The 21414-nt window shown below is 45.3% G+C and overlaps 1 protein-coding gene across 3 annotated transcripts in view; it reads right to left on the reverse strand.

Moving 5' to 3' along the window:
• LOC119455474 (macrophage mannose receptor 1) overlaps window positions 1-20520 on the reverse strand; it is a 41981-nt gene extending 21461 nt beyond the window's left edge. For all 3 annotated transcript variants that reach the window (XM_049668809.1, XM_037716884.2, XM_049668808.1), the window contains exons 1-4: window positions 20329-20520; window positions 5685-5807; window positions 2973-3089; window positions 1942-2084 (exon numbers count right to left, since the gene is read on the reverse strand). In XM_049668809.1, coding sequence (XP_049524766.1) covers window positions 1942-2084; window positions 2973-3089; window positions 5685-5807; window positions 20329-20380 — 435 coding nt within the window. In that variant the 5' untranslated portion in view covers window positions 20381-20520. The remainder of the gene's footprint in view (window positions 1-1941; window positions 2085-2972; window positions 3090-5684; window positions 5808-20328) is intronic.
• Window positions 20521-21414: the final 894 nt, after the last annotated feature.

Consider the following 21414-nt stretch of genomic DNA (forward strand, 5'->3'; position numbering starts at 1 on the left):
GACGGGTAAGTAGTAGGTCAAGTGCACACACGAACCTTTGCTTACCCCACTTTTCTTGGCAGGAAAAGGGCTGGTTATTTTCTTTTATCCTCTCTCTTTCTTCCTCTTTCTATCTTTTTCTCTCTCTCTCTCTCTTCTCTCTCTCTCTGTCTTTCTTTATTGTCCCTGGCATGTGCCATTGGCCTTCGACCCTTTCTGCACTATCATGGAGCTGGAGCGAGAACGGAACCTGGAACGACGACTGCGGTCACGATGACCGAGACGCGTAGATGTCTGTAGTGCAGTAATGGACCGAGCAAGTCGTTTAATATTTTCCTCCAGTCGAGACTGCCGGACTTGGAGACACGACAGCGGGATGGCAGCGGCCGTCGTTGCCATGAGGTAAGGAAACTCGTATGGAATAATCGGAGATGCGGTTGGCTATTTCCGAGTCTGCTTAAAGTTGTCACTCATGAAAAAAATGGCCAGTAGAACACCAGCCGTGATAACTATAAGCCTTAAAGCAACTTTTGTACCCTGTAATTAAGAGCCTGAAATAAGGTTCGGTGTGGCCCTTGAAATTTTCTTGAACTGCTTCTTATGAACAGAAAACGTTTCGTCGTTCAGATAAGTAATTTGAGAAAAGTTGTGTAGGAACCTTGGGCTATGATTTATGCGGAAATAAAAGTGCTCTTCATTGGAGTACATATTTAAAAGGCTATGTCAACAGTTTCAGAACAGGGGTGTAATGCAATAATGTTTTACATGTTTATGTTGTCAACATACTGTTATAATATGCGGCTTTTATTTCATTATAACTGTATTCATTTGTGTCAGGTAAGCAGCAATGTATTGTATAGTGCACAGGTGCTAGCGTGTTATCTTTCTGGCGGCATTGCGCCATCACTGTTTCTTTCGTGTGGCACGTTTTATTTACACACGCACGAAAACTGCATATAATTTGTTTTATTGCGATAGAAATTATATGGACACTCCAAAGCGGATTTCTGCCTTCGGCGTCGTCGTCTCTGTCGCCGTGAGGTTCCGTATGACTTCAATGGCGATGAAATCGTTGCAGCGTGCTGTATGCTGTATGTGCGAGTGAAAGGGCGCCAGGGACGCGCGCTTTCACGGCGGAGAGCAAACGCGCAAACTCACGGCGGAGAGCAAACGCGCGTTCTGCGCCGTCCTCCATGAAGGGCTGCAGAATTAAGCGTCTCTTTCCTCCTTTACAATCACCATATATATAGAGTAAACGCGACTTCTTCTGACGCGCGAAAGGCTATTGGGGGGGGGGGGGGGGGGGGCGGTGACGTTTAGCTACGTTGCATAGTTTCTACGTAGCGTTGGCGGCTACTAGGAAAAGAGTGAAGAATGTGGGCTGATCCCGGAGATAGCGCACTCCAACAAAGCGCCAAAAGCGTGAGCTGTCACGAGGACAGAAGACGAGAAAATGGCACGTGACACACGCTCCAAACGCCTCAAATGGCTACTCTCAAAGAGCTACTCGTCTTCGGCACGAAGGAAGTGTGCGTGCGATCATGGCTTAGTGGTTAGACCACAGGGCTACCGACGCGGTGGCTCAGTCAGCTAAGGCGTTGCGCTGCTGAGCACGAGATCGCGGGATAGAATCCCGGCCGTGGCGGCCACATGTGGATGGAGGCGAAATGCAAAAACGCCCATGTGCTTGCGTTGTAGTGCACGTTAAAGAACCCCAGGTGGTCAATATTAATCCTGGAGCCCTCCACTACGGCGTGCCTCATAATCAGAACTGGTTTTGGCACGTCAAACCCCAGAAAGAAGACCACACAGGGCGGGGCTGTGATCGAAGGCAGAGGTTCCATTCCACAAAGGTCCGAAGCAGGGCGAGTCAGGAAAGACCTGCCGACCTACCAACCGAACTACCGACTTCCCGCAAAGTGCCTGGAATGACGGAAGGAATGCATAGCATTAAAAGCTTACGCCTTTGGGACGAGGCTGGCCGATGATCCAGTTGGTGTAAGTAACGGCGTTGCCATCCACCCATGCCCATGTCCTGTTCGGCAGATGGTCGAGACCAATCCATAGGTTGGTCGTCGCATCGCTGAGATGGCTCAACAGGAACTCTGTTTATAGGGGAGAAGCCGAGAGAGAATTCCGAATCGCACTTATTTATGCTTACGCTAGGAGAAGACTATGTCACTTGTATGCGAATATCCGCTGACTTTACCTTAATGTACATTCGGCTTCTCGTTTTGGCACCCCAAAGGGCTCTGGCGGCATGCGTAATATTTAGTTTGTCAAAATCAAGCGCTCCAAACACTTCCGGCTGGTTCTTTCTAAGCGCCAAGCTCCAGCTAGGAGAGCTCGCAGTTGCCCACACATTTGACCTGGGCATATAGTACACTATAACCTGAGAGTGCGAAGGAGATCTGGCTGTTGGGTCACGTGGTGTTTGTAGCTTCTGCTGTTTGAGTAGCGCCTGCCGCGGGGGAATGAATGCGTGGTGATGCCTCGACGTCTTTGCGCCCTGTTTGTTTACAACAGAAGAAGCGCTGACGTGCTTGCTATTCTGGCATCTGATTGCTATGATGAGCAGCTGAAGCTTCAGCTCAGGCACGCTTTCTCTGGCTCCGATCAAGAGCGGGCTCCCCATTTTTGCTCTCTGCGTCAGAGCCCAGTAGGGACCAACCGAATGTACCGTTAGATTCTGGCTCAATTAAATAACTAATTTGCTTGCTCGTTCGCTTTATCTTTGAACTAAGTGCAAATAACACGGCGAATTCGACCATAATAATATAGAAAATGCCGCACATAAGTTTGAATTCACACCGCACTAGGTCTCCAAGACAGATCTTAATATTTCATTGCGGTAACGTTACTTTAGATTTGGAACAGTGACGAAGAACACGTGTTACGGAGAGTGTGAATTGCACCGATTTGCTGCTAACGATGCGAGATACCGTCATTGCCGAGAGCGCTACAGCCTATATAGCACAACAACGGAGGCTCACTTTGTTCTTTTTCCGTAAGCACGGTCACGAGACTCGCGTTGAGCGACTCGCAATGCCGAAGAGCTTGGAAGTACATTAGCCGGCTCTCGTTGGTGGCAAACCAATAGCAGCTTTCACCTGCAAGAAACAGATGTGAGAAATAATGCGGTTTAGTCTTCGGTACGAGCGCAGTCTAAGGGCAACAAAGATTTTAAAAAATTGGACTTCTCTGGAATGTTGTCTCATTAAAAAAAAGTGTCTGGCTTGCTGACGTTGGAGAAGGAGATGCAACGTTAAAGCGGCTGTCAGTGAAGCATGGGTCACAAAATAAGAATAGTATATTAGAGCTTTTCGGTGCGCAATTACGGAAGAAAATACTAAATTTAATTTAAACGTTGAAATCCTCGAGTAGGTAGCGATGGCAGGCGTGCCTTAGTCACTGACGGTTTCACACTTGCGCCGGGTTTCTTTTCTACATTTGTAATAAGGGCAATATCATCAGTCACCCGTCTATTAATATAAAGGAAACCAATACGGGTTTCTCGGAAACAATGCTTTGCAGTTGAAGAAACGTTCGTCCTGTCCCGGAGATCGAACCCTGGACCAACGCTGTTCCGGGATCGTCGCTTTCTCATCTGAGCTAACCAGGAGGCAAGAAGACCGCAGATAGAGGCCACGTCAATCCAGAACACGAAGTGCAGGGGAGATACAGCATACACTAATCAGTTTTGCAGAAGCCCTCCAGGTAGAGGAATATTCAAGAAGTTGAAAATCGGCATTTCCTCCAACTTGTCATTTTATTTGGCATTGCTTTGCGATCTTACAGACTCCTAGTTAGCTAAGTCACATTATGTAGGTTGTTGTTTCGCAGGATACCTACTTCGGACATACGATACAGTTTCACGAAGAAAAACGACCTCGCAGATCTAGGAGGATCTGCATGTAGATAACTTATCCGACCTTACCAAAGATCGTGTAGTCCCGACAAGACGAACACGTCATATGGAGGGCTAGCAGGGTCTCTAAATTGTATATAAACGTGTCAAACAAGGTTCATTGCCTGCGTCATTTGCAAAATGTCCCAAAAGAACACCTCATAATTGCGATGTACAAATCAATTATGAATACCTTCAGTGCTTGGAAACAGACTGCCAGTTATAGCTCGATCACCACTGTACAAAATAGCCTACGCCTTCACTGGATGCATTTGTTTGTTTGTGTGGCTATTAAATGTCTGCTCGTGTTGCGATTCCATGCAACGAAGTAAAATTAAGTTTCCATGCAATTAAGTAAAAAATAAACAAGAAAAGCTACCTTTCTGCTCAAATGACTCAGCGATCAGCTCGGAACGCCATTCGTCTTGTATTGGATACCAAATGTTTATTCAAGTGTGAAACTTGCTCTTTGAGAAACACGGATTTATCGTGCAGATTCATGCTACAAGTCAGATGTAGCACAATTTCTTTCACTTATATTTTCTTTTGCCTGGCGGGCTTCCAGGTAAATGAGTTTTTTGTTATTTGTACAATCATTTGGCTCATCAGCGTAGGCCTTTTGGCCAAGTGTTACATATGTACTTACGGACGGATGATCTGGTTATCGCGCGTGACACAGGGCGAACTATGTCGTCATTTTATGTGAATCAAACAGTATGGCCGCAAGTTTCTTATTTAAGGAAATAACACTTTTTAGGAACTTCCAGTTCGTTCATGCCTGATAAAAGAAGTGTCAGATGTTTAGACGTAGAAGAACAGGGTAGGCTCATACCTCAAATTTCTGGTGGCCATACCGTTCAGCGATTTTAAGATATAGCCTTACGTTTTCCTTGTTTGGGGTATGACGCTCATACAGAAACTTAAAAACCTATAATCCCATGCAGTAAAAAAATCAATTTCATTCCTTCATGCCCTGTCAATTTACAAATTACCGTAATTTTAAAAGCACAAGTTTATTGAACAAAGTTTGGCTAATAAAAAGAAACTGACTAGAATCACGGCCTAGAAGAATAAAGCCGATCAAGGCGCTTTTTTTTCTTTGCTTCGTAAGTCAACGCCGCAAATAGATTTGCTTACACAAGCAGGAATTTTAGTAAAAATGGTAAAGGTGGAACGATGATACGCAAATGTATGGCAGATTACAAATTTTTTTTATTCTTTCTTGATTAGTTGAAGTTATAAGCATTTGCCAATAATAAAAAAAAGGAATCAAACATTTTTTTTTCTTTTATCTTGCGTAGTACTCGGTTTGAACATCCATTGTATAGTTAACTATGTTTCAAAATTGTTACCTCATGTTGGGTAATCTTTATTTTTTTCTGATCATCGTATTGCATGCGATAGCGTAGTGTAAGTAAGCCTACGTGTCATGTCTTGCGGTTAATGTTAGTTAATGTTAATAAAGTTGGTTGTGTTCTCTGTTATCATGGTGCTAAAAAGGTAGGCAAACATTTTTTTTTTACCGTCACGACTATCATGCATTGTCGTGCTTTGTCAAAAAAATATTTCGCAGCTAACTAGCTAACTCACTGACTAAATAAATAAATGATAGAAGCCTAGCAAAGTAGTACAACAAAAATGTCAGCTATCTCACAAAGTCCAAAAATTAACCTGTGACTAAGAAACGTGAAAGAACAAAGGACAAAGACGTATAAGAAAAATATGTTTTCTATGCTGCTTTGTTAATCGTCGGATGGTGTACCGTATTAGCCATCTCGAGAAGTTAACGCTCACTCACCGAAAGCGACCCAATCTTCAGGGCAATAGCCGTCTGTCGCGAAATCCATTTTCGGTGCCGACTTTCCCCATACGTCGGGCCTATCGAACAATCGACTTGAAGAGAGATCCCAAGATGATGTTCCTGAGAAATAAAAGGAAATGGTGACACATTATAAAAAAAGCACTTGCATGTGATTTTTGTAGGCACTGTTGGAAATCATCATTCAAATTTGTACGGAAAAGAAATATAGATTAAGAGAGACAACACATAAATAAGAAAAACGGAGGAGTCTACTACTAAAGATACCAACCTATCGTGCTTAATAATATTTATTACTTATTATTAGATAAAAATACTGTAGCCTATAGTATACAACTATACTATAGTAACAACAATGTCTATGTTAACGCGATTCACATTTAAAAAATGTAGGGACACACCGTATTGCACACGCCGAAACAGGAGGTCTGATCTCAAATTTCCCGAGATGGCAGTATTAGTGCCTTAAGCATTTCCGGCCTTACTAGCACATTTATGACCGTTGGGTGAATGCGCCTATCTTCTGTATAATATCCAGGTTGGTTCGTTTGTACTTCTGTACTGTATATTTATTTGCCTTGTTTGCCAAGTCCGGAGGTACACACCCTGTCAAGCCTGATTAATGGCTCTTTGTCTGTACCCACCAAGTGTCATTGATTTTCATTGATGCTGAAAAAAATGATTGATTGATTGATTGATATCTCGCACTTCGATGAGGATGATGATTTAATGGCATCCCCTTTGACACGGGGCGGTGACAAATAGTCATCTAGGCTGCTTGATTTAATCAGGTATGCTATACATGTCTTTAAATGCGAAGCATTTCTTGGCGACCATTTGGCACTTTGAGAGTATCTATCTACGTATCTATCTATCTATCTATCTATCTATCTATCTATCTATCTATCTATCTATCTATCTATCTATCTATCTATCTATCTATCTAGCCGCCTACGTCTTGGTTTCTCATGGTTCTATCGTTAACTTGGTATTTACCAAATTGGCATACTAGGATAAGAGTGTATGACGAACATAAATCATAGGTCATGACATGAATATCATGACATGTGTGTCATGTAGGTCATGAAACAGTTCCCTACGGCTTGATGATCTCATAGTCATTTCGTTAACTTGGTAGGTACCAAAATTGCCATAGTATGACAACAGTGTATGACGAACATACATGAATGTCATGTCATGCGTGTCATGTAGGTCAAAAAGCAACCACCTGAAATCACAATGACCCCCAGCGAAAAAAACATTAACCCTCAAAAACCACTGAAATTGGTTTGGACGTGGGTACTAAGTGAAGGAACACTAAATCATGATGCCAGAAGTTATAGTCATGAGCATGACTCAGCAAAAATGACAGTGACTCAACAAAAGAAACACTCAAAAACCACTGAAATGGATTCGGACGTGGCTACTAAGGGAATGAAACACTAAAGGATGGTGGTAGAAGCCCTAGTCATGCGCATGACAAAGCAAAAATGACAATGACTCGGCGAAAGAAGATCAACACTCAAAAAGCACTGAAAAAGGTTCTGACGTGGGTACTATAAGTGAAGGAAACACTAAAGGATGGTGGTAGAAATCATAGTCATGAGCATGACTCACCAAAAATGACAGTGACTCAGCGAAAGAAGATTATAACACTCACAAACCAATGTAATGGGTTCGGATGTGGTAGTAAGTGAAGGAAAAGGCTAAAGGTTAATGGTCGCAGTCATAGTCATGAGCATGACTAAGGCTTTCGCCTAAGGTCTCTTAGGCGTAGCTAAAGAGACTTCTGAGGACTTATGGCATGAATGTCATGACATGCGTGTCATGCAGGTCATGAAACAGCCACCTACGTCTCGGTGCTCTCATGGTCGTTTCGTTAACTTGGTAGGCTCCCCGCACACTGCTTCGCATAACATCGATTCCCACTGGGCGTGGGATCTGCCGGCTTTTTTTATCTAGCATTTTTGTGTACATTTCCTTAATCATTTTTTTAAGATCTACCTTGTGCCACTTCCTATGACTGTAACAGATCCGGTCGTAGCAATCTCTTCCCTGCTTTTTTTTTTTCTCCACCAATACTCTAAACGCCTCTTGCTTATCTCGACTTGCTTATCTAGCGGCGACAGCGCGAAGTCAACGCACCTAAGATTATCTAAATATACAGGGTGTTTCAGCGAACACTTTCAAAATTTATTTAAGGTTGCCTGTGCCAGATAGCGCAATTCTAATTAATGAGCTGGTCTACTCGAAGAGGCGGACATTACTCGCACAGAAATTGAAATGCATATTCGACTAATCAACAAAAATTCCCTAATTAGGTTTTTAACCAATTCCCTGATGGCCCATATTGCAATTTACAAATTGTAGTCGTACAGTTCGCAAGGCGGATCCACTTGGAAATAATTCTCGGGATAACACCAGTTTCTAGATACTAATCCCCGAACTTTGCGGAGAACTGCATTGGCGTTCCAGTTAATTTTGTGCTTCAATACATAGATCGATGTTTTGTTAAGAAAATAACTGGAACGCCAATGCATTCCTCCGCAAAGTTCGGGAATTCAAATCTCGAAACTGGAGTCATCCCGAGAGTTCGTTCCAAGTGAATCCGCCTTGCGAGCTCCATGGCTACAATTTGTAAGTTGCAATATGGGCCATCAGGCAATTGGTTAAAAACTTAATTAGTAGATTTTTGTTGATTAGTCGAATATCCTTATTAGTCGAATGATTAGTGGTGTTTATTAGTCGAATGTTATTTATTTTTATTATTATTATTATTTATTAGTCAAATATTGTTATTAGTCGAATGATTAGTGGTGTTTCAAGGAACCGAGCGGAGCACGCGGCGTCCTCCGCTCTGTGATTATTAGAATATTTTCTCGGAACGCCGTGCTCTGTGCCTAACGGGGCCTTAAAGATGTCGCTTTAAAATTCTATTTAAGTATTTTTTTTCCTTTTTACCTACTGCCGTCTGATTCATGGCCGATCCGCCGTTGTGGGTTGTGCCATACCCATAGGCCTTACCCATCTTTCGCCAAGCCTTCTTCTACACGTAACTTCCACGAGCTGAATCTTTTCCCTTTCTATGCCCGTACGAATACTTTCAAGTACAACTTCTTTCCCCGCACTATAGACTGTATAGAGGTATGGAATTCCCTACCTGGCTGTCTTCGCTCATTCTGATAAGCGAATTCGAAAGTGCTCTGTATGAAAACCAGCGTGTGTAACTGCTTGAGTTTCGTTTTATTGATGCTTTGTGTATGTATTTCAGTGTTTCTCTGCTTTCTGTATTGAAGAAAATGATTTTCCAGTGCTTTACCTGTTGTACTAATATTTGAATTAGCTAGTTTTGTAATATTCTTTGTTCAGTTTCACTTATTTTTTGTTCACCCCTGTATTAACTCACTCCTGCAAAAGCGCTGCTGTAGGGCTGCAGTATGTACAAATAAATAAATAAAATAAAAACCAGGCTGCGCTCAATCGGCCCGGCTGGAGCCAAGGGGCGTTCTGGCTTCCGCTTCTGCCATGAGCACTGCTGCACATACAAAGTTAGCGTTCCTGCTGAGCAGCTGTGTGCTAAGCACACTGCGGTGACTACACTGGTTTTAGCTGAAGTGGACTTCATGGTAAATATCATGTTTTCTTTGGGCGCCGACGAATGCGACGGTTTTTCTTCGGCCTCATCTGATGCGCCATTATGATGCGATACCAGCGCTCCTTATCATGGCAGCTAAGACACCGACGCCAAACCTTGCTGTCACTTTCAATGGCTCATTATTTATTTATTGCGTTAGCATTAGGAGTGTCAAAGTAGAAAAAACGATCATGTGAATGGTGGGAAGCGGGTAACTTGGTAGATGTATATACAGGGTGTTTAAAATTAAGCTTAATGATTTTCTTAAAATTAGGCGCTGGGAGGCACGCGATGACCACCTGTTCAAATAAGTTATGTGGCCAGGAGGGCAGAAAGTGAGATTATTTCTGCCGTTGGCGTAGCCGTCGCCGTCGGCGTGAGGTTCTGTATGACGTCAAACGGCGATGAAATTGTCGCCGCGCGCCGTAGGCTGTATGTGCGAGTAAAAGCGCGCGAGGGACTCCCGCTTTCACATGGTGCGAACACACGGCGGAGAGCAAACGCGCGTTCTGCGCCGTGCTCCCTGATGGGCTGCAGAATTAAGCGCCTCTTTTCTCCTTTACAATAACCATATATAGAGAGCAAACTCGACTTCTTCCGACGTGCGAAAGGCCGTGGGGGGACGGGAGGGAGGGGAGGCGATGTTTAGCTGCTGCACCAAATGCCTATTTATATAAAAACGTTGCGAGGCGAGAAGGTGGTAAAGACTTCCGACGCTGCTCGACGAGTGTTCCATTCTGATCTCGTCGAGAACCTCCGAGCCGCCCCCAGAGGCCATGGCAACGGTCACCAACGCCGCGCGCGTTCGGTGCGAACGGTGGCAGAACGGCGAGGGCTACGACAACAGTTCTGCGCGTTGCTGGTGCTGCTGCATGTCCAAGTTTATACAGCTCATAAAACTACTATCCTTACTCCGTATAGCTCTCTACTAAGTTGCTATCGCAATTGACGCTTCGTCTTTCAGGTGAAACTGCGATATTTTTCTTCGGTAGAATACCTCGTCCCACCGGTAGCAGCCATATTATTGCGATAGCAATTATATGGACACTCAAAAGCAGATTTCTGCCGTCGCCGTCACCGTCGCCGTGAGGTTCCGTATGACGTCATTTGGAGATGAAATCGTCGCCGCGCGCCGAACGCTGTATGTGCGAGTGAAAGGGCGCGAGGGGCGCGTCTTTCACGGGGAGTGAACGCACGGCGGAGAACAAACGCGCGTTCTGCGCCGTGCTCGCTTAAGGGCTGCAGAAGTAGGCGTCTCTTTTCTCCTTTACAATCACCATATATGTAGAGCAAACGCGCATTCTTCCGACGCGCGAGAGGCCGTGGGGGAGGGGGAGGGAAGGGAGGCGACGTTTAGCTGCGGCACCAAGTGCCTATTTATATCAGAGGCTCCGGCAACAGTCACCAACGCCGCACGCATTTTGAGCGAACGCGGGAAAAACGCCGATGGCGTCGACAACAGTTCTGCGTGTTGCCGATGCTGCTGCATGTCCAAGTTTATACAGCTGATAAAGCTAATATCATTACTCGGTATAGCTCTCTACAAGTTTGCTATCGCAATTGATGCTTCGCCTTTCAGGTGAAACTGCGACAACTTTTAGTACGAAGGGACTCCACGTGGATATTCTTGGTTATCGTTCCGTACAGAGGCGCCGCTATTTCAGAAGCACTCTAGTAGATGACCGTGAAGCTAACCCGTTCACAAGATGCAGTCCCGGTGCGATCTCAAGCAATACAAAAATGTGGCGAAAAATTATCTCCTGTTATCGCGTTTAACAGGATCATGCGTACTGCGTACGGCACGCCACACTGTCATATCTTAATTTCGCCAGCCGAGAGGGAAGGGGAAAAGTTATAATCTTTGCCTATACCTCCGCCCTGTTGTCAGACTAAACGCTGCACGCAACAGCCGCGTCACATGAGGGAGGAGCTTTGCGCCGATCCTCACTCTCTTGCATGCGTAATCACCCGAACGGCAATTAAAATTTGAAGTCGGATACTCGTAGCACAGACATGCTAGAAGAATTCTTCCAACTGAAACTGTGTAGAAACGCGAATGTCTTTAACATTGGAATACAAACATGCCCACTGACTGAAGTCAATAAAAAGTTAATGATTCAATTTTAGCTAATTCGGCGGCTGGCAGCGATAATTATCAGCTCACTTTGTGTCCCCCTGGCCACATAACTTATGTTTCACTGGTGGTCTTCGCGTGCCTCCCAGTGCCTTATTTAAAGACTACCATAAACCTGAACGTTGGACACCCGGTCTATATATACACACACACACACACATATATATATATATATATATATATATATATATATGAACACGAAGAAAGGGGCCGCGGGGCCTGATTTTTAGTAATCATATCAGAAGAAGCGAATGCGCAATGCGACGACGTGGGATCGTTCCCCACCTGCGGCCTGTTCTTTTCAGTCATTTTCATTTCCATGCATTCATAATTATATATATATATATATATATATATATATATATATATATCGTGCAGCGCTTCTCCGGACCACCATCAGTTGCATACATGCGTGTCGAGGTGAGCTCCTCAACGACAATGAGGTGAACGCGGTTTAAATCATGGGTTGGGAACCACAAAAAGATGCGACGTAATGCTCCCACATTTCTCCTCGCATTTGCCGCTCAATGACTTCAGAGTTTATTTTTGCTATAGCAATCATACGGATTCTCGAGGCGTCGTCGTGATGACGCATCCGTGGCCCATGCGTGGATGATTTAATATTCAAAGGGCCTTTTCCGTGTCTCGTCATTTCAGATTAGAAGGACACAGATAGTAGCCGCAACCAGAGCAGCATGAAAAACAGCGTACAGGACGCTATGGTCTGATGTTACAACTGCTGCATTTTTTCTGCTTGAATCCTAGCAAATACTGCAAGTGCTCACATAGGTCAAGTGCATCCCGCCATATTTTCTCAAAAATAAAAGCAAGCAGTGTTTTGCTTTCCGCAAGCGGCCCCCAATTATTACGAATACAGCGGATGCCTCCTTATTTTAGTAACGGAATGTTTCCGATAGATCCTGGTGCGTCCTATGTTTGCTCTTGCCTCTTCTCATGGAACCGAGGTCCCAACTTCTATGCTTGGTGACGCGCTCTCCAACAGGCATTTCCATTGTCTTTCAGTAAACGTTTTCACATTATCAAGCCACTCGTGGGGCGGCCTCCAACGCTTCAGCAGCCACGCGTACTAGCGTGCAAGCTACGGCCAAGTGCCAGTGACTGCGCTTTATACGCAGTTGTCAGGGTACGAAGCGATCTGTGCGAAGCGAGAGTGCGGTGTTCTGGGGCGGAATATTATAACGGTTCCGAATGCGAACTGGTTTGCTTCTCGCTTACGTCACTAAATAGGCCACTCCCAAGCCGGAGGTGGAAGACGAGGAGGACGCGACCAATAAACGAGAGGGTGCCGCCTCTGAAGTGTGCGTCATCATATGACGAGTTAATCGAGGAATTGCCGAATGTTGCTTCTTACTCAATAAATATGAACTATTATTTAAAAATTGTCCTGAAAGATATCAAGTATCGTCGCGTGTTGAACATATTCCTTTATTGTACCATTAGGCAATATAATATTCCCATTTGGTCAACTGTTTGTCGCCAGGTGATAATCCACGCGCTGAATTTGTAACCACTCGAATCAAATGAAATAGCCACATCACCATCAGTTGTGCGGAAATTTTGAAAGTTGGTTCTCTATTCTATCATGTCGTCGCACAGCCATCGGACGGCTCCCTTTGACAGACGATAATGACGCCGAAACTACTCATCTGTCAGCTCTGAAAACGTCTCTAGCACCTCCAGTCGTTGACGGGCCCGGGAAAGCAACCCGAGGCTACCACTGTACCGAGGCAAAGAATGAGGGTCGCCGCCATGTTCTCATGTGTATGTAGTCGTACCTTGGAGATAATCAACGCGCGCACGCGCACACCGCCCGCGAGCCTCCGAGGCGGCACGGCACGCGCGCGCGGCCAAGGTCGCGAGCAAGCAGCCAAGCCACAACAACGGAACCCAAAGCGGACGACCTCTTCGCCGGTTACACTCGTGGCCGACGACGGGTTCGCTTTGAAAATGATTAACAGATGCGGGACGTGTTCAAAATTTGCGGTACCGCCCCGCTGTCTCTGACGGCCGCTGACGCAAGCACAATTCTGACCAATCACGTGAGGGCAAGCGAACGGTTCACATTCGGAACAGTTATAAGATTCCGCCCCTCCTGTCTATAAAGTACGGAACCTTCATTAAAGCAGCTAGTGCAATCTTATATTGTCAAGAGCGCTGCGTTCGTGATGGCTTCGTATGGTGCAAGAATAACCAACAATTTAACTGAAGCAAAATGCAGTAGGCAAAGCAACAACGGGAGTGAAAAACACGGCTGTAAAAGGTTGAAACAAACCGCGCCAACGTCCCCTAATCGAAACTCTCTCTGATATAGCATGTTATTAATATTTTCCGGGAGATTCCAAAAGCTCTGCGTTCTAGTTCTCTCAATCAGAATAGTTAAATTATGCACTCGGATACGAAGTTTCAGCACGTAGTTGTTGCCCTAAGCAATCAGGACACATCTACAACGTCCCACTTAGTTCAAGACAAGCTGCGAAGCTTTCGCTGGGCTTAGATTACAAATTCTTATGATCTGACCGCACTTTCCCGTATGATAAAGATGAGAGGAAAAAGCAGCACTTGCGGAATCCGAGGGTCGTGCACAGTTGTGCGAGGAGATAGGCGGTCGATAACCCGCTTGCTACACCCCCGCCTTTCTTCTGATAAACCGAATCAGCGAAGGCTAGCACATTGTGAACTCCGTATACGGACGTGAAGAATGTAGTATCACTGCCTATAGGTTGAAACTAGATGGTCGAATGTTCAAAGTCGTAGAGTTTCCAACAGAAATCTCTAGAGGGAAGGGACGCTGAGATACAAAGAAATTAGAAGGGAAAATCTGTGTGATAACACAAAGGGCAGTGCCGTGCTAATAATGCGATAGCAATTATATGGACACTCAAAAGCAGATTTCTGCCGTCGGCGTCGCCGTCGCCGTCGCCGTGAGGTTCCGTATGACGTCATTTGGAGAAGAAATCGTCGCCGCGCGCCGAACGCTGTATGTGCGAGTGAAAGGGCGCGAGGGCGCGTCTTTCACGGGGAGTGAACGCACGGCGGAGAACAAACGCGCGTTCTGCGCCGTGCTCACTTAAGGGCTGCAGAAGTAGGCGTCTCTGTTCTCCTTCACAATCACCATGTATGTAGAGCAAACGCGCCTTCTTCCGACGAGCGAGAGGCCGTGGGGGAGGGGGAGGGAAGGGAGGCGACGTTTAGCTGCGGCACGCAGTGCCTATTTATATCAGCAACAGTCACCAACGCCGCACGCATTTTGAGCGAACGCGGGCAAAACGCCGATGGCGTCGACAACAGTTCTGCGTGTTGCCGATGCTGCTGCATGTCCAAGTTTATACAGCTGATAAAGCTAATATCATTACTCCGTATAGCTCTCTACAAGTTTGCTATCGCAATTGATGCTTCGCCTTTCAGGTGAAACTGCGACAACTTTTTGAGGCTCGAGCCAGTTGCCTAAGGGCCAAATCATACCAGAGCAAATATTCGGACCTAGATGAGGCGTATGTATGCTGTAGCAAAAATCCGGACACCACTCAGCACTTCCTAATGGATTACGAAGAGGGGATCGTCATCCTCATCATTCACCCAGTCAGAACTGTAGGTGACGTACACCTTCCAGAAGCGCTTGGGTTTAAAGTGTACAGAAGCGTCAACTGGTCACTAGTCCAGATAAGCAAGAGACTTTTACAGTATTGATGTAAAAAAAAGGCAGGGAAGAAATTGATACGACCGGATCTATTACAGTCATGAGTAGCGGTACAAGGTAGGCTCCGAAGGAAAAAAAAAAGATTAAGGAGATGTACACAAAAATGCTAGACAAAAACATATATAGCATACCTGATTAAATCAAGCAGGCTGGGTGACTCTTTGTCACTACCCCGTTTCAAAGAGAATGCCAATAAATCATCATCGTCATCATCATTCACCTACCATGTGAAAGATGGCTATATACAACACATAGATTTGTGTAACGTTCGTGAATGTGGCCTCAGACTGTCTATAAAAAATTAGTGAAATTCAGAGGATTTACGTGCCAAAACCACGATCTGATTACGTGGCACTCCGTATCGGGAGATCTCCGGAATAACTTTGACCACCTCGGGTTCTTTAACGTGCACCCAGTGCACCAAACACGAACGTTTCTGGTGTTCGACTGTTTGGTGTGAGCACAGTGGCCATGTCACCACGCTGTTGAGCTTGAAGTCGCGGATTCTCTCTCAGCCGCGGCGCCCTCACAAGGGTCGTTACAGAAATTATGCCGTGTTTCTGTTGACTTCAGAACACTTTCTGTTGACTTCAATGTACATTCTGTGGAGATTCAACTAAATATCGCATATAAGTTTAACAAGGGTACTCACCGCATTTCGATGAGTGCAAAAATAAATGCCAGGCCAGCGCGGCACACCCAGCACAGTCACAGCGTAAGCTAGGCGAGCGTTTCGACAGTACTACCTTTAATTCTTTCTCCTCAGGACCTCAATAAAGTTCGTACTCACTCACTCACCTAGTAATTTGAGCGAATGCGTTAGGAGCGCGCTTGGGACGCCGTCGCGCGTGCAAGCCGACGCGTTCCATCGCCGATGGCTAGCGCCGTTCGGCCCAGATAAGCAGCCGACAATGCAACTACGGCTGTCGCATTCACTCCCATTGCAACGCGCCCAATCTAGCGCAATCAAGGTGATCCCGAGCGTCCGTCGGTATGTTAGCGCCATCTAGTTAAGGCGGCAGCAAAATTTACAGTGTCTGAAAGGTTGAGTTTGCCGGCGCCTTAACTAGATAGAACCACCATACGGGTGGAGGCTTAGGACCGCGTTGGTTGCGTTCCGCGTCTGAATCGCATCTCGTTGTCTGTGCCTGCGCGCCTACACAGGGCGCGTTTATAGTACATTTTCCCGCGCTCGGATAGCAAGCGCTTACGCGAAACCGATACGGCTATATTTCAAGGAAAACATTAATAGAATTATTACTGTGTAACAGTTTCAAGCCCCAGAGCCTGAATGGCTCCCAAGAGTTGAAGCATTGTTAAACATGCCCGAATTTTAACGGGATAGCGCAAAGCCAGTTCCGGGAGTCTGTTCCCTCGAATGTATTTTTTTTGTGTAATTGTGCTGTTCAATGTGGCAATAAAGAAAAAAAAAAGCTTGCGTGGCTCAGTGGTAGACTATCCGCCTCCCAAGCAGCGGGCCTGGGTTCGATCCCGGTGGAGAGCGGGTACTTTTTTGTCGCATTTCCGGCGATAGCGGCTACGGGGCGGCGGCGGTGGCATCATCGCGGCCCGAAACGGCTATTGGAATGAGCCCATAACAGCTTACGCTCTAAAATGCAGGAAGGCTCGCGAACTTCTATTTAGGAGCGCGCCAAACAACACCAAGTCGTCGAAATTAATCCGGAGTGTATTCCACTACGGCGTGCCCCATAATCAGACAGTAATTTCGGCACGTGAAACGCCAGAATTTATTGTAATTTTGCATTGCATGCCACCGTTACCGCGATTACACTGCTACGGACGTGTTTCCAACGATGGACCCTTTGTTGTCGACGGGAACAACCCAATAAATCTGGGACTTCTTAAAACCATGCCAGGAATGCCGCGATTTCTCAGCGAACTGATTTCTCAGCAGAAATGGCGCGCATTTCTGTTCTGAATTGCGACAGCTCGACTGTGGGTCTGTTCCTATATACCTAGCCACTGTGACGCGGCAACGTGCATCAGCGTTTGTATTGAGGCATACAGCAAACGCGAATTTTCAAGTCAAGGCTGCCGAGTGGATTCATAAACGCTCATCTCCGTGCGTACTCGGCAGGTCAAATGCCATCACCGTCTATGTCTCAGGAAAAGTGTTCCTGACCATATTAACGTAGAACCGTATTGTAGTGACTCTACAGATACTAAAACTTGGTTAAATGGAAAGGAAGGCGTATCCCGAAACAATCCCCAGGCTTTATGCGGAAAAGAAAATTATGACGCAGTAACAAGGTAAAAATGAAAACTTTGTCGCAAGCACTAGTGGATATGGCGATGCACTTTCTAGAGAAAATGCCGGCTCTTATATTCAACCCTTCTCCTACTTTCTCACCCACACTTGACCTCTGCTCTTGCTCTTCGTCTCCATGCAGCTCAATCTCTCACTCTCAGCTCTTTTTCAGCCATAACTCACGGCGCTGAGCTTCGGCGCGATGCTATATCGCAATAAAAATGGCCACATATGCAGACTCCGGCGCCGATAAAAGAATACGATCTCGCTAAAAGCGTCGGTAAGCATGTAACTACGTTGTCTCCATACCCTTGACGTTTCTTTGGAGAATTAAATCTCCCCTCTAAATGAGCTGCTAAGGCTTTTATAGAGCTTTGACAGCGCTGTTCGCACTTCTAACGCGCAACTTATCCACGGCATGCGAACGCAACATTTATTATTTACCTATTATTTATTGTTACTGTCGATGTTATCGGGGATCAAAGCAGGAAGGGCATGTGCGTAGATAATCTTAACACATAACTTGTCTATGTGCACAAATCGGAGAACACAAAACAGATGGACAATAAGCATGTGTAAACAGTATGTATGGTAAGCAAAAATAACAGAAAGTTAATAAAGTTAAGCTCATGGTAATAAAGTTAAGCTCAAATAAGTTATAATAAAACATAGGATTCAGCTTCAGTATCATTTACTCGTTTTAGGTATATTAGACTCCCCCGGTGGTGATGAAGACGCATTCACATTGGAAGCAAAGCTCTTCGCGTCACTTGGTACGCATTTCCGCGCAATCGATTGCCATATACAATCCGTTTTATTATTCACTGATAGACCCGTTAATTTCTTTCATTGCTATTCATTGCGCCATATACGGGTTCGAGGGACTGCTTTATGTAAAGCCCCGCTATAGTGAACATTTCTTGCCTGTTCCCCTTTAACGCCGTTCGGAAAATATTAGAAGAAAATCGCTGGCGCTGCTTGGAGATGATTATTATCTACGTGCATTTTCCTTACGCCTTTGTTTATTGGAAGCAATGTTTTCACGAAGTTTATTTTGGCGTCAGTGAACATGAGAAGCTCTTTGTGAGGAAAGATGAAATTCCTCTGTCATCGTGCGCTCGTTTTCACTGAGCCTTTCATGAAAATAAAATTTGCTCTACTCCATGTCGCAGTGATTAATTCAAAGACTCGAAATCCTCCTTTGATTGTGGAAACACTGTTGAGAGCGCAGCACTCTTGTGCGGTGACATCTGCGCAGCGCTTATGTACGACAAATATACGAACACGTGTCATACAGATTTGACTGCACGGTCACAAATGCGTATCAACGATACGTCGAGACGTAAGCATTCCATGAAGCTATTTTTGTGCAGGACAGGCGGATCCCCTGTTTCTGCTTTAGACTTTAATAACCAGCTGGACAACGAAGCTCTTCAATGACCACCTGACACGTGGTCAGCGATAACACGGCTGATTACGAACGGAAGTAGAGAGATACGCGGCGATGAATCGACCATGTGCGCATTCGGAATAAAAATAGGCACAGGAAAGAAACATGCTTTTATGAGCGTCACGGCGAGTGCGCAGATACTTGCTATTGTACACGATTATCTTTATCTGTGAGATTTCAGCTGGCGACAGAATTAGTTATGTTAATTATACAGCGATGGCTTCACCGGTTTGATCGTTTTGTAGTGTAGCGCAAACGAGGTAATCGGTAGTTCACTGTAAGCTTGGAACTCGCCTCTTTAATATTATCCGGTAATCGTGGGCCTCAACGCCAACAAATACCAACTGGAACTTACTAACGCAAGAAGGAAGGTGGTACGAAAAATGGAAAATATTTAAACAAGGAAAGAAAGGAAACATGAGATAGTTGAACAAAAAGCGGAATATAATACAATCAGGTGCCTTACTAAACAAAAGAGTCAGATAAAGAACTAGCCAGAGATAGAGTGAACTTGCGTGCACGGGAAGGGTTCGCTTCAATTACTGATTACAATTTATAAGTGTAAGAAAGCTGCGCGAGAGTTACTGCATGGTTGGTGAGGTTACGCTGTTTTCTGGTTCGCAGTAAACAAATCGGTGCCCTGACTTTGAGTGAAGCATGCAATAAAATAAACTGCCGCCATAGCGACATGTTGTAAGCGTCTCTGATATCAACGGATTTTTGAATGTGCATATTTAGGCTATCTAAAAAGGAAGGCAGCCTGTAATCACGCCGGGCCACGCATGACGTGGCGCGCATTTCAACGGCACTGAAAATTTGACGTAATTCAATTCTAAACGGGACAGAACGATAGCCTGCACTGTTATACTTATTACGGGTATTCTAGTATTCCTGTGTTACGAGTATTCATTTCGAAAACCGAAACTTAAATAATCAAGACTGATTGCTCAGCACCATAGACTAAATAGACGCGGGAAAAGGACAAACAAACGTCACCTCTCCCTCACCGATCACTTATTGAATGATGAATTGATTGGTTGATTGATTCATTGACTGAATTCAACACTCGACAGGAACGTAGTGGCTAGTAAGGCGTCAGGTTTCTTTAACGGGCCGACAAGCACGGCAGACGAGCGTTTTCTCATCACACCGTTTTCAAACTGCGGGAGCTGCGGCGGGGAATCAAACCCGGTACGTGGTGGTCAGCAATGGACCGCCATATTCATTGATTCGCCTTGGCGGGTAGCCCGTGTTCCGTCCTGGCCGTTTAACGACGATCAGTCATAAATTACCCAAATGCCCGCCTGGACGTTGCAGAACGTAATTTTAAACACTGCGATTGCTAGTTTGCGGAATATTACAACGCCTTTCGGTGAAGATAAAAAAAAGGCAAGCAAAAAGTCCGAATAATCACTCACCTACGAAGAAAAGCGTGATCACAATAAATGCGACGTTCATAGTTGTTCCCATGGCGAAAAAAACAAATGTGCGCCCAAAAATTCTCTTGAATCCGCGATGAAAAGCTGCTTGTTTTCCGCGCTGTTCAGGCGGACTGATCGTACAGTTGAAGCTGCGGCCAAGCAGCTTCAGCCTACGGGGCCAGTCGCCCCTGAAAGAACCCAATATCTCTGAGACCAAAATGATAAGGAAAAACAATAGGCGGGTGATATGGGAAGCAGCTCGTTCGCATTGACTCAGATTTGATAAGGCATGCAGCGTGCAGCGATAAGGGCAGAAAACGCGTTTGCGGGAATCAAGATGGGGCGTGCGTGTCTTTCTATACGAAGTGTAACATGTGACTTGCAAGGCCACGTCAGCATGAATGAGATGTCGGAGGCGTCACGCTGTTTGTAGTAGCCTGATTCTCGATTGCTCACCTGCGGGAATGCTTTCGCTTTAGCGTTAGGTAGCGAACGGCGCGGCGCGCCAGGTCACTGGAATGTCGGGCGTCCTGCCCGCCGGCTCAACTAAGCCAGAGTCCTCTCGAAGTGCTATCCTTGATAACGATATTGTCCATGGATAATACATTGACGAAATAGCAGCAACAATTTTGAATTATGTTAGAATACACCACTAGATAAAACAAAGTCTATAAAAAAGTGCGAAAAAGGGATCGAAGAAGTTTTGATTGTTTGAAGTGTCATAAATAGAGGAGCGACTCTGACAACTATTATTAGGCTGCTGGACAGCCCTAGAGGGACATTTTTGAATACCGAAAAAAAAAGTTAAAAACTTTTCGTGTGGTTTAGCTTTGGTTAACCCTGTTTAATAGCGAAAGCTTCACTGACCTGGCTAGGCTCATTGTCGAGCTGCGGCCGAGGTGTCGTTTCGCAATGATATACAGACATGTTTGCAATGAATACAGTGTTTATTCATCATTTTTATGCCTATGAAGACACTGCGGTGATCAGTAAAGTAGTGAGACTTGGTTGCAACTCGCAGCCGGGCCCAACTCTACTCGGGAAACGGCGCAATGTCTCCTTTCAGCGCTCCGTAAAGGCCTA

The sequence above is a fragment of the Dermacentor silvarum genome, chromosome 6, assembly GCF_013339745.2.
Source record: "Dermacentor silvarum isolate Dsil-2018 chromosome 6, BIME_Dsil_1.4, whole genome shotgun sequence".
Classification (NCBI taxonomy): domain Eukaryota; kingdom Metazoa; phylum Arthropoda; class Arachnida; order Ixodida; family Ixodidae; genus Dermacentor; species Dermacentor silvarum.